Here is a 23,119-nt window from a genome sequence, read left to right as displayed (position 1 = left end):
TATTTCAGTGTTCCTTAACATTTTGAAAAAGGTAATTTTGAGGATGATGTCTATAATGGCTTCCGGGAAGTTAGAAAGTATGTATTTAATCAAGGATAAAACTTTAGTTTCAGCAGAACACTGTTAAAATCGTGCTCTTACAATATCTTACTTTGCTTTTCCCATCATAGGTGGAGGGGGCTTAGTCAAGGATTGTAGTTGGATTTTTTATATTTGTAGAACATTTGAAATTTGTGCATGTGTTCACACCAAAACATCTTCTTTTGTATTTTCTGTATTCATAGGACTACTTTCCTTCCCACTCTCAAAGAACTAATGCTGACTGAATATTTTAGATCAATACACAGCATACAGTGAAGATCAAGAAACAGCACTCCAACACTGCTATACTACCTTGACCTTCCTGAAATGTTGTTCTTTCCCTTTAGAGATGTTGATAACACCCAGGCATTATGCTTTTCTTCAGGTCTCAATATCACTTTTGGAGTTGTATCCCAAAAAACATCTAAGGACACAAGGCAGGAGCATAGCCAGAGCTCTGACACAAGCTTACAAAGTATGATATGCTAAACACATTACCTGTTTTTGGGACACTGAAAAGTGTTTGTGCTTAGGAAAGCTTTATTTTCTTCTATTTCTGCCTTTTTTTCCCCCCAAATAATTCATCCTACTCTTATGTTCTCAGAGAAAATTGAAACTCTGAATATATACACTAAATTATCTCCACCATAAACTACATATACTTCACAGCATTTAGTTGTTTTACAGGTTGAGATGCTTATTTAAACCTCTTCAGTGGTGGCTAAGGTTTTTAAAATGTTGATTGAAAGTAGTAACTGTAAGGAAAATTGAATGTGGTGTGGATGAGATTAAAACACAGTGCTGCAAAAGACAAACCTTCTGTTTTGCTCCATAAGATTAGTCATGGTGGGGAGGGGAAAGCTCGGTGCAACTCTGCCACTGAAATCAGCCAGGGGATTTATACAGTATAAATGGGAAATAAAAAGAGTTGGAAACACATGGCCATGCAGAAGGGTGTAATAGGTAATAGCCTCTTGCTGCTGAGCAGATCTCAACCCTTCTGATGCTGGAGTCATCTACTCTGGAGAAGATAATTGTTTTTCTGCCCCCTGTTTCAAGGTAGACTCATCCTCTGGGGATGCTGGGACCCAGCAGGCTCTGCTCTGTCAGGTGCCTCCTTCCCTTCCTAGGACAAACAAGAAAAAAAGTCTTAATGATGGTAATTATTTATTAATATTAATAATATTACATGTTAATGTCAATTAATTGTCAATAGAGCTCCTAATAAAGAGCTTTATCCATCTGTCTGTGGTGGGGAGCAATCTCAAAGACAGCCCTGGAAGGGTGCCCAGTCAGGTTGTGCTATCCTTAGGAGTCAGGGGATTTTCCCTACATTCCCTTTGTATTATTGTAACACAAGAGGGGTGTCTTCCAGATACTGGAGGAAAATGCCTTGCATACTACACACGTCTGTGCTCCTTTGGTTTTGAGTAAGGCTGGTTAGTGAATTCTCTTGGTTTGTCTCCCTTGTAGCATTATATTAATATTTCCCACCACATTAGTATTTTCAGCTGCACAGGAATCAAGAGCATTAAAGTCAAAACAAAGGTGGTGAGATTTTGGGGCCAAGGCAGTGCAGGAGGGTGCCCAGTGGGAGTTGTGTGCTCAGGAGTGCCAGCTTCTACAGAGCTTGGAGTCTGATATCTCAGGAGGAGGAAGAAATTACTGCACAGTACAGAGGTACTGTAGTTAGCTGATTTCTGCCTGAAAAATAAGCAACCCCAAACACCCCTGCACCACCACCACCCCGCCCTCCCCACTTCTGTATTTTGATATGTAAAACAAAGGTTCTTATGTGATTTTCAGTTTGAGATAGGGTTGAAGATATTTAGGTATTAAGATTTCTTCTCTTCCCCAAGAACACCAGAGCTCTTCTTACATATTTGGTTTGTACTGTTGTACAACTGTATAGTAAAAATTAATCTATTTCAAGCTGTGGATTGGCAGAGTTCACCTGAAGGAAACATAAAATAGGTCTTACAACATGAGGATTGGTGCAGGTGATTAGTGTTGCAACCATGGGCATGTCAGATGTTCTCTTAGTCTCAGTTTTCGTAACCAGAAAAAAAATACACAATATAATTACACATTTATTCACCTATGATGGGAATGGTTAGCTGAAAGTGTATTTGTAAGACGTTTTCCTTCTAAAAGAAATCAGTGCTGTCACTGGAAAACATTTTTGTGACCCTTTTTGTTCAGAAATTTCATAGGAAATTTATTTTTACTATAAGGTTAAGGTGTTTTCATATCTGTACAATCCTCTATAGACAGTGTACTATAGTACTTCTCAGTATTTTTGTCTAGGCTAAAATGTCAGAAGTTTCATGATTCTGTCTACTGATTTCTTGTTCTACTACTACTCCTCTGAAATGTTTTAACAAATGTGCAAGTGCCTCAAATAGTAAATAGGAAAGGCTTCAGCTCATAGAATCATATAGAAAAGTTTAGGTCAAAAAGGACGTTTAAGATCATGCATGTGTATATTGTCTATACTTAATTTTCATAGTAAGTGTTGCTCTGTATTCTGACTTAAACTTGTGTTCAAGTTGTAAAAGATATTTTTGAAGTGCCATATTTTTGTGTGAAATGATGGATAGTTGTCCTACCTAGTACCTTTCCTACTAGAAAAATGATGCCATATGTATTTAATTCTGCTGTTGGTTTTATTAAGTTCTTCATACTAATGCTGCTTTGTCAGCAATGTCCACTGGTGAGTTTTTCATTGAATGGAAAAAAGAAATGCACTTTTATCAGCTTTATTTCTGCCTTTCAAGTTGTTAGAACATTGCTCTCTACAGTCTTACGAGAGTAATTAAGAGTCTCAATTTACTCTCTCTAAACCATTCATTATTTTGAGTATCTTGATTATATTCATTCATCTTTGTAAATTAAAATGTCCTAGTACTTTTTGTTGCTCATCATCTTCATTTTCCTCACATAATTTTCATTATTTCAAATATCATGTCTGCTTTTCTGAATCTGATTTTTTATTTTTATTTTTTAATTTGGATTCAGTACTTTAGCTGAAATTATTAGGCTTATACAATGGCACTCAGTAAACTACTAGTGTTAGTAATTCGGTTAACTTCACTATATTCCTCAGAAGTTTGACATCACATCTTTAAGTAATTCTGTCAGCTCCAAACTGGGCATCTCAACCTTCCTTCTTTTTGATGTAGATTTATAAATATGTTAAACATCATCTCAATTATTTTTACAATTAATTGTTTAGTGTACATATATATATATTATATGCTCTTTTACTTCTTTCTTCTTGCATAATTAATTTTATATCCTTTTTCTTTTAGCAACCTAACATTTATTTTAAGCACAATGTAAATTATCATTTGCCTTCTCATTGTTTATTTGACTGCTTTAAAATTCTGAAAAGTTTCAAGAACTTTGTAATAACTAATTTGCAAATTTCAGTGTATGGTACTAGGAACTCAAAACAACCTACCCATGGACCTTGGATTTAAGATTTAATGGTTATTTCTTGCATGTGTATACATTGTGGAAGACCATGGTGAAGTTTCCATAGGGTTTGTCTGCTTCAAATCCAGTTTTGGTAAAAGAAGTTACAGAAAAAAATCAACAGAATTAATAATAACAAATTATCAGGACTGGATGATGTTTGCCTTAAAAAAAGCTCTGAAGGAACCTGGGGGGAAATAGTTGAAACACTAACAGTGGTGTGGGTTCTTGAAGCTTATGGAGGTCCAACATAAGAGTGGGCAAACTCAGGGAAGGAAAAGCCATTGAGAGTAACTTGGAACAAACAGCGGTGGAAACTCCTGCCCCACCATTCTCTGAAAGTCTGAGAAATACTTTGAGAAGTTGGTATAACTGTTTGACCTTAACGTGCTCATTTCTCTTGGCTGTTCTGTTTCTGCACAAGTCCACCCCGTGTTGTGCGTGAGCCATCCTTCCATCTGTTTGATAGCAAAGAACTGTGCTAAAATAGAAAGGGCTATTTTTAAGTATCACACAAAGCTGCCGCTTTTCAAAAAGCTGTTTTAATCCAGTGGAGTTGCTTATTATAGCCTCTCAGATAATTGTTGTGCCACAAAGTCTAAGCACCTCAAGTGTCTGTATGTTTAATCCCAAACTGTCAGACTAGAATAGCACAGTTTTCTAGAAGAATGGCACTTGTTCCCTTCCATGTTTTCTCTGGGAAAAGCTTGAATATGGTATTACCTCCTAGCCAGTTGTTTCTGTGATAAAAATTTCACATCCCTTCTCCCTGCTTACTTAGTATTGCTGTGCCCTAGATATGACAAAGCGCAGATCCAGGAGAAATAATGAAATCTATGGAAAGCCTTCACAAAGGAGGAAAAAAGATATTTTACATTAGCAGCCTTATTCCCTGCTGTTGTTGGACTGCAACTGGGTACTCAGTTTGCAGCCAAGGTTGAAAAGCCTTTCAACTTTATTTACTAGAAAATAAATAATACAAAGACTACCGAAAATTGACAAAGAGAGCTGTCATTGAATTCTTTCAGTGTGGCTGCTGGTTGTTGCTTTTCTGAGTATCACAAAAGCAAGCAATGAGCTTAAAATTTTGGAAGAAACAAGCTTTTTAAGTATGGAGGGCTAATTTGTCCTCTCTGCTGAAAAGGCCTATGTGAATAAAATAAGCTATCCTAAACAGTTTGCACCTTGTTAGGGATAATGCACTACACAACACGCACCATCAGAGCAGCAGTAGTGGAGCTGGAGAAGCAGGAGATGGCACAGTGCTTCTGCATCTGTGGACAGCTGGTGCCAGCAAACCTTTGAAGCTGATGCCTTCCTACATGGATCCCTGGCAGTTGTGAAAATGATGGAAAAGGCTCAGGAATTTAGGAAAGGAGAGAGGGTCTTCAATTCTCTTTACAATTTCCTGTTTTCTCAACTGAAAATAATTCCGTGTTCAAAAGCATCCCCTTTGAGCAGGGATGCATCATGGGTTGAATGCCAGCTCTTTTGCAGCTTTTCAGGCTAAGTGCTGTTGGGTGCCCCTTTTTGCTCATTCTAAAATCTGTCTCATTCATTCATTTCCTTAATGTCCAATATTCACTCTGAATTGTTAAAAAGCAATGATTTGTTAGTTTGCTGTCAGCTGCAGGTTTCCCAGCCCTCCTCATCTGGCATTCGTATATCTGTTGATCTTGGTACTTTAAAGTTTTCAAATAGGCACTATGCAAGTTAGGAGATGATGGGAAAAAAAGGTAAATTGGGGAAATACATGTCACATGGTGACTGGTTAAAGTCCTTTGCTTATTTGTTTCTTCAGGAAAACAGATAAATTCTGTTTGATGCTTATTTTTTATCTTATGTTAGGTATATCTCTGCAGGGTTTTTTTCTTCTTTAGCTGCAAGATTTAGTATAAATAGTATCATCTGTGACCCAGTATGCTTCCTGTGTCATGAGTGCTCAGTAGCCCAGTTAGTCATTCACGAAGAATGACAGCTGTTTGTATTTCCTGCCATTTGTTTTATTCAGCTGTCATTCCAACATTGAAGTAATCATATGGTTTTTTGTATTTATTTTAACAACATTTTCCTTTCCTTTTTCCTTCTAAAGCAGCTCCATTCATTATTAGTTCAAGTCAGCAAATCTTATTATTCAATTTTAGAAGGAAATTCACTTTAAGTCACTGAAGACAAGCTAGTAGCTTTTTCTACATGTTTTATTGTGAAGTAACATCCATGCAGTTCACAGTGAAAGCCTTTCCCTAAGCTACAAATATTTGTTCTTCTTGGAAAAAATAGACATTTGAGCAAATAAATGCCTTTGAGCTACTCTTTTTCTTTCTGATATTGTAGTCTGCAGTACATCAGCTGAATGTGAGCGCCTCTCACGGTTTTTAGTCAGAGTTTGATTTATTGTGGTCCAACATAAATATGTACATTTTTACTTCTGAGAAATTAGCATGCTGAAGCATATTTAAAACGAATGTAGAACAGACTATTGTAATGGGCAGATATTAAAATAATATTGTAACAAATTACCTTCTGGGTTGATTTTTGCATATTCATTATACCACCACCATCTTCACTACATGGCTCAGATTTAGATCTTTTCTAAAATGTCAGTAATTCCTAACAAATTAAAAGGGGTGGGATTTGGTTTGTGGTTTTGGGTTTTTTTTCCTTCATATGGTTTTTTGTGTGTCTGTTGGGGATTTTGGGGGGATTTTCTTGGGTTTTTGTGGAGTTTTTTTGTTGGGTTGGGGGTTTTGTGTCATTATTTTGCAGTTTTTTATTTTGTTTTACTTTGGGGGTATTTTTTCTAATTTCATTGAAGTAAGCATAGAAAGAAAATGGGCAATGGAGTGCTTTCAGGTTGTTCTCAAGATTTTCTTAAACTATATGCTAGAATTCTTGATTCACTCATCATTCCCTGCCCACGGTACATTCCTAGGGTTATTTTCTAGATGCTGCTGTTTTCTTCCATTTCATATTGCTTAGCCTCAAATGCCAAACTATTTTTCTTCACTATGTAATTTTCCAAAAGCAGAGTTTGAACATATATCCAGGGGAATCATGTAAAAAAGGAGTGTGTTTGAATGGCTTGTTTTCTTTCTTTCATCAATTTATCAGCTTGATACATTCCTTAGATAACTCTGCCTGCTGTTTGAAATGTGTATTTATATATACACTGTCTTTAGAACATCATGTAATCTTTCCTGCTCTAGACATTGTAGGATTTCTTCTGAGCTAAAATAACAGAGCCAATGATTATGATAATGTAATTTTTCTTTTTGATTTTGAATATTCATGGTTGTTTTGACCATCCTTTTCAATCCCAAAGAGCCTTCAAGATGACTTCGTAATGCATTCAACTCATAAAAACAATGCCAGCCAGATTTCACATACTGCTATTTTTGTCTTCATTGCTCTATGTTCATGTTTGGAATTAAGTATTGCATATAATCTACACTTGCTGGTTTAGCTGAACTACAGTATGGTATTTTTCTTTTCCAGATCATATTCCTAATGATTGTTCACTTGACAACAATCAAGTGTTTAAGATTCTAGAGTTTGTTCTTCAAACAAACTCTGGAACTGGTGTTGGCCATCTGTGCTCTGTTGACCTCAGAATATGAAGCAATATGTAGCCACTAACAATTTTATCTCTCTGTGCACTTGCTCTTTACAAATATTGTCCCCAGGAAAATGGTTTTGTTTGTTTTTTTCCCCATAGCAACATGCCATTCATTGAGTTAAATCACTGAAATCTAAAACAGACATAAAAAAGTTTAGATTAGTTGTTCCGAAGGAGCACTGTTTGGGCAGCATATACCAACAGTAAAGACATTTCTGTAGTTCTCTGCTCAGCAGTCTGCTTGACCAGGCCCAGGCAATTTCATACCATACTGTGCTAGTTAGGTAAGGAAGTTTCAGGGAATGAGTTGTGATTTCTGTGAACCAAAAACATGAGCAGTCCAAGATGTGATCACATGAATTTTGAAATACAAAATTACTTTTTTCTGTGTTTGATATAAAGATGTTGTCAATATGGAGAGTCTGAGAGAGAAACAACAGAGCTGTTTGTTTAGGTGCATGGCATATTAGGAGTTCTAAGATCACAATATCCTGTCAACACAGGATTGGAAAACTTCCAGAGACAGTCAATCTAAATCTGCAGAGTTTGATGCAGAGTGTCCTAGCCCAGTGTGGAGGTCATCTTGAATAGTCAGTTTTGTCCTTTTTGCAAAAGCACATTTAACATTGTAATATTTACAAGGAGAAAATGAAAATTGCTTTCTACATACACTAAAATATCAAATTAACTTTTACTTCTGCTACATCCAAGAAAGTGTATTTCAGAATTGTAACTGAAATTTTAGATTACTAACTCCAGCACTGTACTGTTGCATATCAATTCCCTGCATATCAGTTAGTGACACATGTGTGGGCCCTTACTGAAAGATAAATTTTCAGGCTAGTTTTAACTTTCAGAACAGAGTACTGTATTATTTTGATGATTATTGTTTATTATCTTATAGATAATGAGTGGACAACAAAAATGTGTGTGTGCTATTTAGATAAGCGATGATTACAGATTATCTCAATGATTCAGATGTTTTGCTAAGCTCAGTCTTTCAGCATTCCTTTTCTGGTTTCTTTGCCTATTTCTTTCATCCCTACCTGCATGCAGAATTTTTATGCTAGCTGAAAGGTCTTATTTTCATTGCAGCATTCTTCCAGGCTCTTGCATATCAAGATTCTTCTTATTTAAAATAACTCTTTCCAATAAAACTAGCAGGCTCTTTCCTTACATTTTGAGTGTTGTTAGACCCTTGAGATTTAACTTTTGTGTCTATTATCCCTCGCATTTGTATAACAGAACTTAAAGAGCTGCATTAATGACCATCTTATTAATTGCAGTTTTCATTCAGTATAGGGTAAACATTAGAACCACTAGAAATTACAAATTCAACTGTAAAATCATGGCCAAAGTTTGTTCTTTAGTAGAATACCAGGACTGTATTCTGACTAAATTAACTATTGCAAACTGCTGATGCACAATATACCATGATTTCTGTGTTTGCCTCTTTTGGATTGCATTGATGTGGCTGGGTACAAAAGAAGTATTAATGAGATCACTGTCAAGCTCCAGTGCTGTTCTGACTCACATAAGATATTCTGTCTTCCCTTCTCTAAGCATAGTCAAAGGGGTGAAGAAAAAGACATCCAAAAGAAGAATTTCAGGTACTTAAAACATTGACCTAAAACACATTCATTGAGTGCTCAACCCTACAGCACCTTAGTTTTATGAGTTTCCTTCCAAAACAAGGCAAAGAAAGGCAAAACAAAATTTGTGCCTTTTGTTGGCTTTTTGCTCCTGAATCTATCACCATGAACAAACAAGGTTTCACCCTTTTCAAGTAATGTATTTGCTTAGAGTGTATATTAGAGTGTAAATTATATATATTTACTATATAAAAATGCCTCATAAAGGTTATGAGTCAGTCTCATATTAGTCAGAAAGGTATCATGAAACAAAAATTATATTTTTGTTTCTCCCTACTGGATGGCCCTTTGGTGGAATTGCATGTTGCTCTATAAACTGGCTCTGTTGCCTCCATGTTTCTGCCTTTTATCTGGAGTGCTGTCCTTACACTATTCAAATGTGCAGTGAAGGAGAGATCAGGAAGGAACATGTTTTAAAAAAAGCACTGGGTAATGGGATAGGAAGAAAGAGAAAATAAAGAGTACTAGTCAAAAATCTCAATTTAAACATAATTTACATAATTGCCATTACGGTGTTATTTCTTTGCTCTGGAAAGCTTGCACTATCTTCTTTTTCTTTAGAATTATTACTGTAGCTCTTGGCATATTTCCCCCCAATTTTAAATTTATCTTCTAGCTCTGCAGTAGTCCATGAAAAAAATTTAATTCATTACATAGGTGGTACTGCCAAAAAGTCACAGAAGGTTCAAAATTATTTTTATCAACTCTCAGTGTAATGTTTGAGAAGTACAGACTGTTGTAATATTCACACAAAATCACAGAATTCTTAGGGTTGGAAGGCACCTCTGGAGATATCTAGCCCAACCCCACGGCTACGAGCAGGTTATTCATGCTCATAGGCGTGTGTCTTCATAAACAGTGAGTCTGTCCCAATCTGGAAATGTGTCCTAAGATGCAGACACAGGGAGGGCAGGATTCCAAAATACCCCAAGTGAGTTTAAGACACAAAGGAGGTCAAATGTTGATAATCAAAATTATAATACTCACTATCAAAGAAAGAGCAAGAAAGAAAACAGAAAAGTAGGAAAAAGCAAAGAACTACAGAAAGGCAGGTAATTACCACCAAGAATCTGTGGCATCCTGTGAAGATCCTCCTTCCTTTCTCTGTTGGTGATGAGGGCTCTAACAAACTTGCTGTGCACTCACTTATATAGAGTCTAAGAGGTGCTTTATGGCAGCAGCTGGGCAGCTCCACTCCAGCTTGGGACCATGGACACGGTATTCACGGGATATTCCCGTGATAGGGGATAGTTAGCTGGCCCTGCACTTCACTTACCTTTAACAGCAGGGCCAGCAGCATTCACTGCCACTGTCAAAGCTCATGGCCCCTTATCACACCAGGTCTTCAGCTGCAGATCTTATCAAAGGCTGGGCAATGGTGAAAAAAGTCTGTTTAACAGTCCTTTACTGAGTCTTCAGTATTTTCTTCCACATGTTTATATAATTTCTGTTGTTCCTATTATCTGCTATTTTAAATATGGACTCTTACTAGTCAATAACATTTTATGGCTTCTATATTTAATAATCATGACCACAAATAGAATTTCTCTCTGTAAAACTCTACTCTTCATTATTATGTGGTTTTCTCCATATTTTATAATCCTCAGCCTGATTTCCAATTAGGAATGAGCCTAATTTTCAGACCTCATCACCATGCACACATAAAGACACGTGCTAGCACAAAGATTTTTAAGATGATATATTGAGCATTTGTAGACAGCTGATAGTATCTGAAAAATGTGGTCACTTAAGGTGTGGTGCCCAGTAATATGGGTGAAGTTGAGGACCCAAGTTAAAAACTCATTTCTGGTTATCTACATAACCCACAGATTTGATGTCTGAGGTGAAATGGTGCCAGTGCTTTAAGGAAACCTGTTCCTGCTGGTCCTTTTCAGAGTGGAAGGAGTACCAAGCAGGTTTTCTATTTTGCTGATGCTGAAAAGAGAAGATATGCAGGTACCTGTCTGCTGGACATGCTATCTGTCACTATTTGAAATAGGTGAAAATCTCAAGAGTTACAATCTGTTTTACTGAAAGGGTGGGGACTTCTGAATCATTAAGGTTCCATTGAGAAGGTTTAATATCTCCAAGAGTCTTCCCATACCTTTTCAATTCAAGAATTGGGAAGAATAATGTGATTAAGCTGCTCTGTGAGTGATAGCCTGCAAGGGTATAGTTAAAATATAAGATAATAAGATAATAATAAATAAGATAGTTAAAATAACCTGACTCTCAGCTCCTGCACCTCTCCAGTTCCTGTAGCTTTACCTCAAGACCTGCTTCCACAGTCAGCTTTAAGATAACAATATCATCATGGTTGTCTGTCCTCCTTCTATTTACCTAAGAATTTGATTGTAGCTTTGTAGCAAAGACACACAGACCTTCTTGCTTGCTCTGAAGAAGATTATTTACTGCAGCAAACCAAGCCTTTCCATGCTCTAAACTTAACCAAGCCCAGCGTGCATTGGCTGCCTGGCACTGCGGTGTCACTGTTCATGTGTCCCTTTACCCAAGCAGCTCTCTGCAGCTCTCTGATCTGCAGTGTCCATGCCTCTCCCCAAGCAATCGCTGCCCCACACACATAGCAGCCACATGCCAGCCATGCAACCTGTTCCCTGGTTATAGGAATTGTTTTTCACCTCTCCACAAGTTGAACCTTTCCCAGAGTGCTTTGTGTTGCTTGCCAGAAGTGAACAGGATTTCTGTCTCCCACATTTGAAAAAATAAAAACTTAACTGAGTGTCCGTCACCAGATCTGTGGCCTTTTGATAGAGATTCAGGAGACTTTAGGGAGATCAAAGGCCTCCAGAGCTGAAACAGTATTGGCTTACTGTCTTCTTCTTTGTGGGCTTCACAGACAGCAGTGGTTAGGTTTTGGAAGGTAATTACTGAGGTGGGGTTTTGAGCAGTGGCCACACAAAAACCTGCTGGTCTGTAAGTTTTTCTGAGCAGTACTAATGACTCCTGCAGGACTAATGCATTAACTACCAACTACTTCTGGGTCTATTTCATCAGTCCACAAAGGAAGTCTGCCACAGTGTTAGAGCCCAGAGTCTCCTGCTGAGGGGTGATGTCGGTGCCTATTTATGGACTTTACTTTGGACACCAATTATTAGTTGAAATAATCTGAAGAGTTTTCTCACAGAAGCTTCTGTTTAAGCAATAGAGATTTTTTGGCTTGTTACTACAAGTCAAAGATGATTAGAGGGGTTCTTCACTGATAGCAGAAGGGCTATACTTTTGCCTTTGCAGCCACAGGTTTTCAGAGCCTAGAAAGGTTGATGTTCAAGGTGTTTTTGGATGCCCATGTGTAGGGGAAGGGGTCAGGCCTTGCCTGGTGGGGCAGTGAACTGCCCACACTCCCCACTCTTAAGAGACAGTATCCTGCCCTTCAGCATTTCCGTTTTTTTCTCAAAACTCTCTTCTTATGATCTGTGTCTTTCTCTCCAAATTAGAAGTTAGTAGTAGGACAGTTATCCACCATAAAATGTTCAGAGTTTTATTCTCTGTATTTAAAACTTTTTTTTTCTTTTTTTTTTCCTTGTTTCTGGCTTAAACCCATTACCTTTACCAGAGTATAATTTTGAGTCAGGCTTATTTATTTCTCTCACTTTGCCAGTCATTTGAAATGTTTGGTTTTCAAACGCACTTTCACTTGGAGAGGAGAGAGGTTTAGGATTACAGGTATAATCCTTTCCTAAATCAACCTATTTTGTCATGGGGTTGGAAGAACAGTGTGTTGAATAAAAAGACTCACATAACATAGATTTTATTTAGGGATTTGTGTAAATTAGCTTGACATAGTTTAGAGCTAGTAATTTACTTTGTTTTGCTTTGGTTTCACCAAAAGGAAGATACAGTTCTGGCTGAAAATCAGTATGTAAATGTTAAGTACTACTATTCAGCAAACAGCATATCAATCTTTAATTTCCAATTTCCTGTGAAAGAGAAGTAGGACATTTTCTCAGACTTTACTTTGGGTTCATACCCTTTTTACAATTCAGGTCATACTATCAGTATCAATTTGACTCTGCTTTCACAGTTTGTGAAAAGCTAACATGGCTCACAACCATGCCCTAGCAAATCTCTTGCTTTTCAGATACCTTAAGCCTACTGCAAACAAATAAAACACACAAATGAAGTAGTAATAAAGCTTTGTATTAAGCTTTGTTAGCTTTGTATTATACATTTCATCTACTATTTAAATGACAATTATGTCCAGAAAATTGGCAGTTGTAGTCATGCAAATGATGAAATTGATTCCAGTCAATTCCAGTCACGGCCCATATTCAAGGCCCCAGACCTCTCTTGCTGAGTCCCTTAAAGAGGCTTATGGGTTGTTTTTTTTCTTTTACCCAAGTTAGATGAGAAAAGAGAAATACCAACAAAATATTTCTCAAGAGTCAAAACAACAAAAACTTTACTGACAACTTCAGAAAGTCAGGGAACTTTGTTAAAAGTTTAAAGCAACGTTGAATCAACACAAAGCATTTCACAAAGCATTAATTTAGCACGCTCCAAGTCCATCCAACTTGACAAACTCCAACCCATTTGATTTTAAGTTACTTAGATTTCATGAAGAAGTAATTGGATGAAAAAGAAGAAAGAGAAAGAAGAGATATAGAAAAGAGCAAAAATGACTACCACTGGTTCCAGTGGTCAAGTGCTTGCCTCGTGCTCTAGCGTGAGTAAGCTTAGGCTTTCCTGGGCCCTTCCCCCAGGTGGGACATTGGTATCCACTCTGGGGCCGGGTTAGGGGCTCCAGGGGCAGGTTGGGAACATTTCATCCACTGTGGCCCCTCCAGAGTACAGGCTCTGGGCGCTGGGGTGGATGGAGCAGCTCACCACCTCACAAGGGCAAGGCTTGTCTTACCCCTTATCCCATTCATGCAACTGAAATGTTTCAAGCCACCAGTCTCCTCCTGTCTCTCACACCATCTTTCTCTGGAAAGGAAATGCCAGCAGTGTTTGAAAAATTAATTATTAAGAACCTTTGTTTACTCTAGGTAGCTCATGTATTGTATTTGATAACATGGCATCTTGCTGGAAGAAAATAAGTGCAGTTTTTCCATAGTCCAGCTTATTTTTTGCACAAATATTTGGAGCAGGAAATAAAAAACAGTTAATAGTTGTGGGACGTGTGGGAATAGTTGGAATAGTTTAAGCAAAGAGGAACCATGATTTTTCTGACTGCCTCCTCTTTCCTGTGCTGTTTTGTCTAATCATACCTCAGAGAATGTCAACAAATTTCCTTTAAGCTCAGAAGGTGCAGTAGGTTGGAAATAGTAATCCTTTCTCTCTCTCATTCTGTCTTCACGGTATTTGTGGAAGTGATTTAAAACTGATATATTTTTGATTGCCTGGTTCTGGCTAGGACTGGATGAATTTTTGCAGTAGCCAGGAGGGGGAATGGCTAGAACCTAAAGGTTATTTTCTACCATCTCTGATCATTGTTAGGGGCAGGAGAAAGGGATTCTCTTGCAGGAAGAGGCATTCCTTTAGGTTGACTAAGTGTGGCACTGGCTTCGAGCCTGGCCGTGGTGGTGTGGCTGTGGGTGGGTCAGGCTCTATGGTGAGCATTTCACATGTAAATCACACTGTCTCTTCTGTACACTTTTGGTTTTGATATTGTCACTGTTGTTCATTTCCTTATCTCATTGCTGTTCCCAGTAAATTGTTTTTATCTCCACCACGATCTTTTGTGCCTCCAGTACTGGGTGGGGAGGGAGAGGGAGTGAGCATGCACCAGCAGGATTTGGAAAGTCTCAGTGGGAGCACTAAATTGGAGAGTGCCATTCCTAAATCATGACGTGAATAAAGGTACAATTTTATTGTGTAAGACACTTATAAATTAAAACAGCCTCATGACCTTTGAATGTAATACCACTTGAGTTCTGGATATGACACAGGTCTTGTTAGAGTGACATAGTTCTTTTTTCACACAAGTTAATTATAAACCAAAATGAATTTACATGGAGGGCAGAATCTCTTAAAACTGAAGAGACAAGAGGCAATTTTCATATTTAGAAAGCAGAAAAATGCCTGTATGGATTATTGTTCATTTCTGCTGTGCAAGGGAGCATTATACTTGTAAGTATGTGTTTTACATGAGGGAATTGAGCAGATGCCTATTTCTTGATGACAAATGAAGCACGCTGATATATGATGCACATCTTCAGAAGCTGTATACCTGAGGAGAATAATGGCGTCATTGCAAAGGCTTCAAGAATGCAGTAAAGATTAAGGAAATAACTTACATAAATGGCTCTGTGTTGCTGTGCAGCACTGGATCTAGTTGATATCACTGGTTCTGATCCGTTATGGTCATTTTCAGAAAACAAAAATAATTCTTTGTGATATAATAATTATTAATCTTATGTGAAATATAAGGTCTTTCACTTTTCCTAAGGAACTGGTGGTTTTGCTCTGTCTGAAGTGCTTGGTTTATAAATTACACTGAATCACTGAAAGTAGTTTTCTCATCTCTGTCTGTTTCTCTTGTGGTTGTTTTTTAGAAAATCTGTATTCTCTAACTAAATACTTTCAAACATCTTCACAGGTAATCTCGACAGCACCATTTTCAGTGAACCAGTGATGTTGAAACGATTAAATGATAATCTAATTTATTAAGATAGCAAAAATGTCAACAAAATGAGTGAACAGATATTCTGTCTGATAGTTACAGCATCAGGGAAGAAAAGAAAAATTAAATGCAACATATATTTCTTAGATGTTGAACTTTGGAGTCAATGACAGAGACTGTTGTATGATGTGGTTTGTGATTACAAAAAGTTGAACTTTATTAATGAAATATTGTTCTCAGAGTACAAAATTTTCTTTCCATTTCTTATTTTCAGAAAACAATAATCATGTTCACACTTGCTAGGGTAATACAGCAGCAACCCATTGGAAATGTTGAACAAAACCTTTTGTCTTATCTGTGGTCTGGAAAAAAATGAAGAGAAATTTTTTTTTTCCATGGTGATACTTCATTTTAATCCCATTTAACACAGTATTGTTAGTGGATTTGATGCTGCAAACATGTTTAGATTTAGAGATAGATATTTGGGGGAAAAAGAACAGCCCTCTATAGGAGGTGAGTTTTTCTGGTTTCTTGCTCAATGCGTTCCACCAGAAATGTTTATTTTCCTCTGCTTACATCAGCTCAAGAACCAGCATTTCAATAAAACTGCCTTTACTCCACCTTATGACTCTTGTCACTTGAAAGAGCACACAACGTACAAGGTTGGCACCCTCAGCATGTTTAAAACCTTGAGACTTGGCTTATTCAAATATGTGTTTAGAAACTAATGCAGTGACAGACAAAATTGTGTGGAGCTCAGCATATATACTAAAGCATTTGTGTTGCAATAAGCACTGTTTACAGGACAAGAAATGCTTTTCTTATTGCCAGGTTTTACCAATTCTTTTACATGAATCTGTAACACAGGACCTTTTGAAAATCAACTGATAGCTACAAAATCCTTTTCCTACAGTCAGAAATTCTTTTACTCAACTACTCCTATTATTTTATTTAGGACAGTGAAAAGAAAGGATTTATGAATAGACTTTATGCCATCCAGGAGGTGTGTGTCACTGTCCAGAATATCCTAGATGAAATTGCTTCCTTTGGTGAGAGGATCAAAAAGTAAGTGCTGACACAGGTGCTGGATTGCTCTCCAATACTCTTTAACATCTTTTTCATGCTGAGATATGTTAGATTTTTACTTACTTATTCCACGGGAGTCCATCGTTCAAACTCACCTATATTTACTTTGCTCTGTGGAGGCCCCTCACTCAGTGGAAATTCTCCTACATTAATTCTGGAGTTTAGAACTATATTAATTGGGTCAAAAATAAAAAGTAAGGGTTTTAAGTAAAAGAGAAAGAGCATGTTGTTATGAGGTTGTTATTTAAAAGCAATAATAAAAAATGCAATTTTGATAAAGGAAATAAGCAGAACTGAATAGGAGTTTCATATTTTAAGGGTGTAAATATGTTCCCTTGCTAGAAGTTTTATTTATTGGTCAGCAAAACCTTTCCTTTAGAGTATTTGTAATTTGTAACACCTAATACATAATATATAAAAATTGCCAACAAATCTGGACATTAAAAAGAGAGGTTCTGAGAGTACTACAGAAATGTATTGGTGTATTTCTGGCATGATCAATGGACAGCAGCACAAGGTTTATTATTTGAGAGACACCTTCCAGGTGTCAGCTGCAAAAAATGGAGAGGATTGACTTGGTGTTCTGCATCTCAAAAGCCAAGAGCATCTCATCACTACCCAATTTACTTTTGGAAGTTAATTTTATGCCTTGGGTGGAGGTCAGTCTGCAGGAATCCTGAGGATCATCTCTAAGGCTGTCCCGTTCAGTTTCGATGAAATGGACATTGCCATTGATTCGTTTAAGAACAAAGTTCCTAATAGGAAAGCCTGGGAAAGTGTTCCCATAGGGACAATTCCAGGCAGGCTGTATTCACAGCAGGAGAGGCAGATGCAAGCATATTGTATCACACAGGTTCTCCAGTTAGAAAAATGAACCAGTCTCTGAAAAATGTCCTTTATCAAGAGGCTATTCGTGGAAGTTGTCTTGACGATTAAGTAGTTCTAATTGTGCATTTTGGAGATAGGGTTTGTTCTGTTATATACCAGATGAGAGCTACAGAATTTTGTAAACTGAGTGAGACTATAAATCTTTGTAATTTGTTCCTAAAACTATAATGGGAAACCTGTACTGAATGCTGTGTTAACACAGCCCATAAGGAGCTTTGCTAAGTGAGGAGCCAGTGCTCCCACACATCATGGTGTGTCTGTGATCATTGCACAAAGCCGAGTCACAGGAACACGAGCAGACCCTCAACCTTCTGTTCATCCCAAATGCCTACAGAAAAGGGGAAAAGAGCAGGTGTCCCCCGAGGATAAAGAGAGGCATCCTACACTAAGTGACACTAACATAATGCTAGTGGAGACATGTCAAAATTGCCAAGGAAATAAGAAGACAAATAAACACAGGAAGTCAGAGCTCATAATGAAAAATATGGCTTGCAATTCAGGTAATTGCAATTATTCATCTAGAGAAGCCAAAATTATGTAATCACGTTGATTGAGAATATAGCTGTAGTAATACTTTAAAGTGTATCATTAAACTATTTAGATTTAAAGCCACATTATCCTTCTGGATATATGTCATGCAACACTTTTGAGATGGCAGTGCCTTCACAGAACAAATACACCAAGCCAGGCTCCCCTTAACCAACGTTCCTATGGGATGTATGTATAAAATTATCATCTGGTCTTTCTCTCTTCAGTGAACACAGGAGTTGGAGACCCACAGCACCCTTTCCAATATCCATTAACTCACCCTCACACCTCAATTTTCCAAACTGTGGCAGAGTTTTATCAGAATAGAGTCTCGGACCCTTAGTGAGGATGTTTTTATCTGTGACTTTTTTTGGAAAGGTAATATCCTGGAACTCTGATGGGATCCCAGAAATTCTCTTTCTTTATTCATAGAAAAATAACCTTTACTTATTTCAAGGTTGTTTGAATATTTTTTTTTCTTTTGACATCCAGGGGTTTTTTTCTTCCCTCAGCCACTGCTGTTGCATTATCCCTGTCTTCATGACTAACTTTTCTACCTCCTCTTTTTCCCCCCTAGCCCTCTCCTTATGCACAGGGATGAGTCTCCACCTTTGCATAGCCATGCACTTGCCTTTTCTTTTTCCCCCAGAGCTGGAAGGCACCTGGCTGAGGAGTGCCCCTGTACCTCAGACAGAGGGGAATGTCCCTGTTCAGCCTTTACTCCTTGTGCTATCCTTAAAGTGGAAGAGGGAGCAGATAAAACAAGAAAGCCTTAGCAGTAGTTCTTACAACTATTGTGTCCTACTCTGCCTTGGTGTTGAGAAGGGAATGGAGATTGCCTGTGCGAGTACATTTGGAGTGTAAGGAGCTCTGTGGGTTTTTCCTGGGGCTGAAACTGGGGTTAGGCACTGAGATTTCCAAAAAGCAGAGCAGTGATTCCCCTGGCAGATGTGCACTGCTGGGCCGGGAGAGGTGAAACTCAGCAGGCAAGTGGGCAAAGCTAAGACCTCCTTTCATTTCTGCTGACACTGGATCCAAGCCCAGGCTTTCCCTGATGAATGGCAAATGCATCCATGCTTTCATTAGTAGACTCAGTTTGTTCTTCCTGATGGAAACTGACACTTCTCCCACTGTCCTTTCCTCTTTTATTGGCTCTGTTGGCCTACCTCAGTTCTGACTTTTGTTAATTTTTCTTTAGTACATTCAACTGGACTGTCCCATTCCTGAGCTGGCTGGCAATTGTTGCCCTCTCTGTGTTCACCATCATCCTGTATTTCATTCCACTGAGATACATTGTCCTTGTCTGGGGTAAGTAAAGCCCTTTTAAATTGTCTGTATTGCTTTAAAAACCTGGTTTTTAATGGATGACTTACACTGACACTACTTTTCGGTATTTATGGTCATGAAGCTACCCTATAATGGAATTAGGCATGTTAGTTAGCAGCAACGATGTAAATATTTAGGCCCACCTGCAAAATGCATTTTTCTTGGCTGACATTTTAGACTTAATCATACTATAAACATTTAGCCATGAGGATTCTTCATATATCAAAGTGTAGCTTTGTCTAGATATTACTCTGATTTATTTTCACCACTTACACACAATCAGAGGCATTTCAATCTATATCGTGCTTTAGGACAATACGCCTTTTTTACTGCAGTGCTTTATCTTGTGTAAGTGTATGCAAACATAGCAGCAAGAAACCTGTTTAAGGGGTCACCTTTAGTTAGACAGAAAGGAATACATGGTATTTGGCTGGTTGATAATGAACAGAAACTCTGGGCATGTAGGGGGATGGAATTATGATTGATCCAAGCTTTCACTAGTTGTGCTTATATCTATTCTTTATACTGATTTTAAAAAGCTACTGTTACCACATCTGTTGTAAATAATGCTCCAGGTTTTCATTTGTATATCTTTTCATACTTCTTACACCACCAGCTGCTGTAGCCAGTAACACAGACTAATGAAGAGCACAGTGGCCAGATTTTCTTTCTGAAGAATACCAGTCACTCTTTTGTGAAAAAGTTTGGAATTCAGGAGACAGCATAAAATCATTGAACTGACTCCAAAGAATTTTTTTTTGTTTATCAGTCAGTATTAGTAATTTTCTTAGAATGTTTTCCCAGATTATCATAGCTGAAACAATAAAGAAGATATGAACAAAAGTATTTCTACAGAATGAACAAAAGCAAGCATATGGGCTTCCTTTCTTTTCCTTCTTTGACTTTTACTTCTTCCCCCATACCATGCATCACTTAAGTGTAACCCAGACTCTTAGTTTGTTCCCAAAATTTCATTTCTTCTAGCATGCACACAGGAAGTTCAAAGTATTTGTCTGTCATTTTTCAGACAGGTCTGACGTCTTGCTTTTTTACATCAGGTTTGGTACAATAATCTGAGATTATAATACCCCTCCAAGATCCACATAACTGTAGAGCCAGAACTGTTCTTTGAAAAGCTCATGACTCATGCCCCTGGAAGTGTCACACTCCCACAGAAATATCTCTGTTTCAGATAAGGCAGAATCTCAACTCCCAAGCCTCCCAAACCATGGATGAATAGTGTAAGCACAAATTATTATAAATGCACCTTGCACTCTCTGCATCTCTTCTCTCCCTGCCTTCAAGTTACATAGGCTACAGATATATATCTTCAAGCCCCTTGGTTCACTAGAGGTTTTGACTCCACATTTTTCTCCTGCATTTCAGTTCAGGTGACTTCTTACTCAGAAAGTGTATGTTGATCCCTTCTTTAGGAATCTTTTTCTCTTGCATCATGGCAGGAGACCAGACAGGTACTGCACAGTGCAGGTCCCACAGTCCAGACCTCCTCAGGGTGAAATGAATTCTCACAGAGCCCTGTTATGCTGAGAACACCTTTGAGCATCTGTTCCTTCAAAAATTGCAGTATTCCAAACACCTACCTGTTTTCTCCATCACTGCATGTTTCTAGCCTCTCCTGTGTATATTTCTTCAACGTATTCATCCATCCTGCCTGTGGGAAGCCATTTGATTTCTCTTTTCTGACTTACTTCCATAGGAATGTTTGAGCTGGTCTGTAGCAGCATCTGTCCATTTTGTTCTTTGGAAGGCAGAGTTTTTAAATTAAAATTTCTTCATATTACATGTCATCTTTTGTATAGCTGTCTGTCTTCTGTGCATCCATAGTGTCTGCTCCTTTCAGCCTGCCCTAGCAAGAAATTCTCCATCCTTTCCTGGCTGTGTCTCTCCCAGTGGAGACTACCGGTCCTTGAAGATGTGGTGTGTTAGGTGGGGTGGAGCAGAAACCACCTCTCCATCCTAATCCCATTTGATGAAGTGCTGAGTCCTGGTAACAGCTACAGCTGTTAATGTGGAAAAAACTGTAATTATTTTAATCTGAAAATTTTCAAACTGTTGGAAAAGACCAGTCTCCTTGTTCTATTCTGCTTCTCCTGTAGTGTCTCCTCTCATCTGTGCAGCGCTTTTCCTTTCTTGAGGTTTCACATGTTGACTGGTATTTTTTTTCATCAGGTGTGATAAAGTGGGATCAAACCACCAGAACTCACCCATGAGTGGTCCAGTGGCCATGTGCAATGAACAGTGGTGTTCAACCTTAAATTTGCAGTCACTTCCTGATGCAAAACCTCTTCTTAAACAAAGGTGTCTGAAGGTCAGATGTTCCTTCTGAACACTCACTATCAAACACTATATAAAGGGAGGGCAGCATCTCCTATCTGCGCTGCAGAACTGAGGATTCTAGCAGCGGGATGCTGTGGGTGTTGTCAACACTGAATCTTGCATGCCCTATCCAAAGGCTTTATGTCCTTGCTAAAGCTTTCTGAAAAGTCTGGGCACCAAAGACTTTGTGGAACATAAACTATGTAATCTTATATCTGATAGAGCCTGGATAAATTACATAGAAAGGCATATTTTTAATAATGTCCTGGCTTTCTCCTGCTCACATGAGAGTCAATGCAGTTTGCACTGTTCCTGTCCATGTTTTAGACTTGTGTTCCCAGAGCCCACAGACCAGGTTCTCATAGTCTATGAATCTGACTAGGTATGTAATTAAGAAAACATATCGAATTTAAAAGCCTGCTTCCTGATTATTTTGAGGATGATTTTTCTTGGTGCTTCTGAATACTAATTCTCAATAGGCATTATAAGACCATGATGTCTAAAGGGGACATATCCTCTCTCCTCTGCACTGCCATCAGCTTGTCTCTATCTGTCATTCTCACACAGAGGTTTTTGCAAACTCCTCTAAAGCTTTCATATGATGCAGACTTCATGCTTCCCATATGTTTCATTGTCCTTAGCATGAAAAATACTTTCTTTGAATATTCTGAATCTTATATGAATCTTGTGTCCTCCAATTCTGCTCATCCTCTCTGCTTCAGAAATTAAGTACTTTTTATGCCTCTGCTTTTCCCAACTTCCTCATAATAATCACAGTTTCTGTGACTTTCCAAAAAAATATATTGAAGGAATTTGAAAATGTCCCTAGAACTTTCGCATTTTGAAACAGGGAACCACAGAAGCAGAGCCCAACTTTTGGAGCCCAAGTTTACAATTCATACATTCATTCGGTGCTACTGTCAGGATTCAGAATGAATCCTAAAGTCTATTTTAAAACTTTGACAAAAGTATGTATCTTTTGATGTCATATATCTTATGATAGTAACATTTGAACTTTCACTTTTGCAGGCATCAATAAATTTACAAAGAAGATTCGAAATCCATATGCAATTGATAACAACGAACTACTTGACTTTCTGTCCAGAGTCCCTTCTGATGTGCAAGTGGTGTGTATAATTATTTTATTTTATTTTATCATTTTTAAAGCAGTTATTTTGATTTACTATTATATTTTTTGGCAGAAAGAAACTGCAAACTCAAGCTGAGGACAGTCCATTAACCAGAAGGAGGCTGCTAGATCTTTATCCAATGAGAAAAAAGTTCCAGCATTGGTTGTGCCTCTTAGGATCCTTGGAAAAAATCAGTAGAAGGACAAGTATTTGTGAGATGATATCTAGAACTTGTATTAAGCAGCATCCAGCGTGATGTGAATCTGATTGGGATAAGGCACTGTATAGGTAACACTGCAGCTGTAGCTCTCAGAAGGCAGAGAAGGAACAGGAAGGTCAAATAATGGAAGAGGCAGACAGACAGCATTGCTCAGCACTCTGAGAACACTTTGGCCTTCCAACGGGTAAAAGCTTT

General features: G+C 38.0%; 1 protein-coding gene across 2 annotated transcripts in view; it reads left to right on the top strand.

Annotated features, from left to right (window-relative positions):
- The window catches only part of MCTP1 (multiple C2 and transmembrane domain containing 1), a 217,926-nt gene that overhangs the window by 192,189 nt on the left and 2,618 nt on the right, over window positions 1-23,119 (top strand). For both annotated transcript variants that reach the window (XM_064735559.1, XM_064735558.1), the window contains 3 exons: window positions 16,365-16,474; window positions 19,110-19,219; window positions 22,604-22,701. In XM_064735559.1, coding sequence (XP_064591629.1) covers window positions 16,365-16,474; window positions 19,110-19,219; window positions 22,604-22,701 — 318 coding nt within the window. The remainder of the gene's footprint in view (window positions 1-16,364; window positions 16,475-19,109; window positions 19,220-22,603; window positions 22,702-23,119) is intronic.

The sequence above is a fragment of the Zonotrichia leucophrys genome, chromosome Z (assembly GCF_028769735.1).
Source record: "Zonotrichia leucophrys gambelii isolate GWCS_2022_RI chromosome Z, RI_Zleu_2.0, whole genome shotgun sequence".
Taxonomy (NCBI): Eukaryota; Metazoa; Chordata; class Aves; order Passeriformes; family Passerellidae; genus Zonotrichia; species Zonotrichia leucophrys.
Note: the sequence above shows the minus strand (reverse complement) of the source record. Positions and strands in the feature narration are given on the sequence as shown.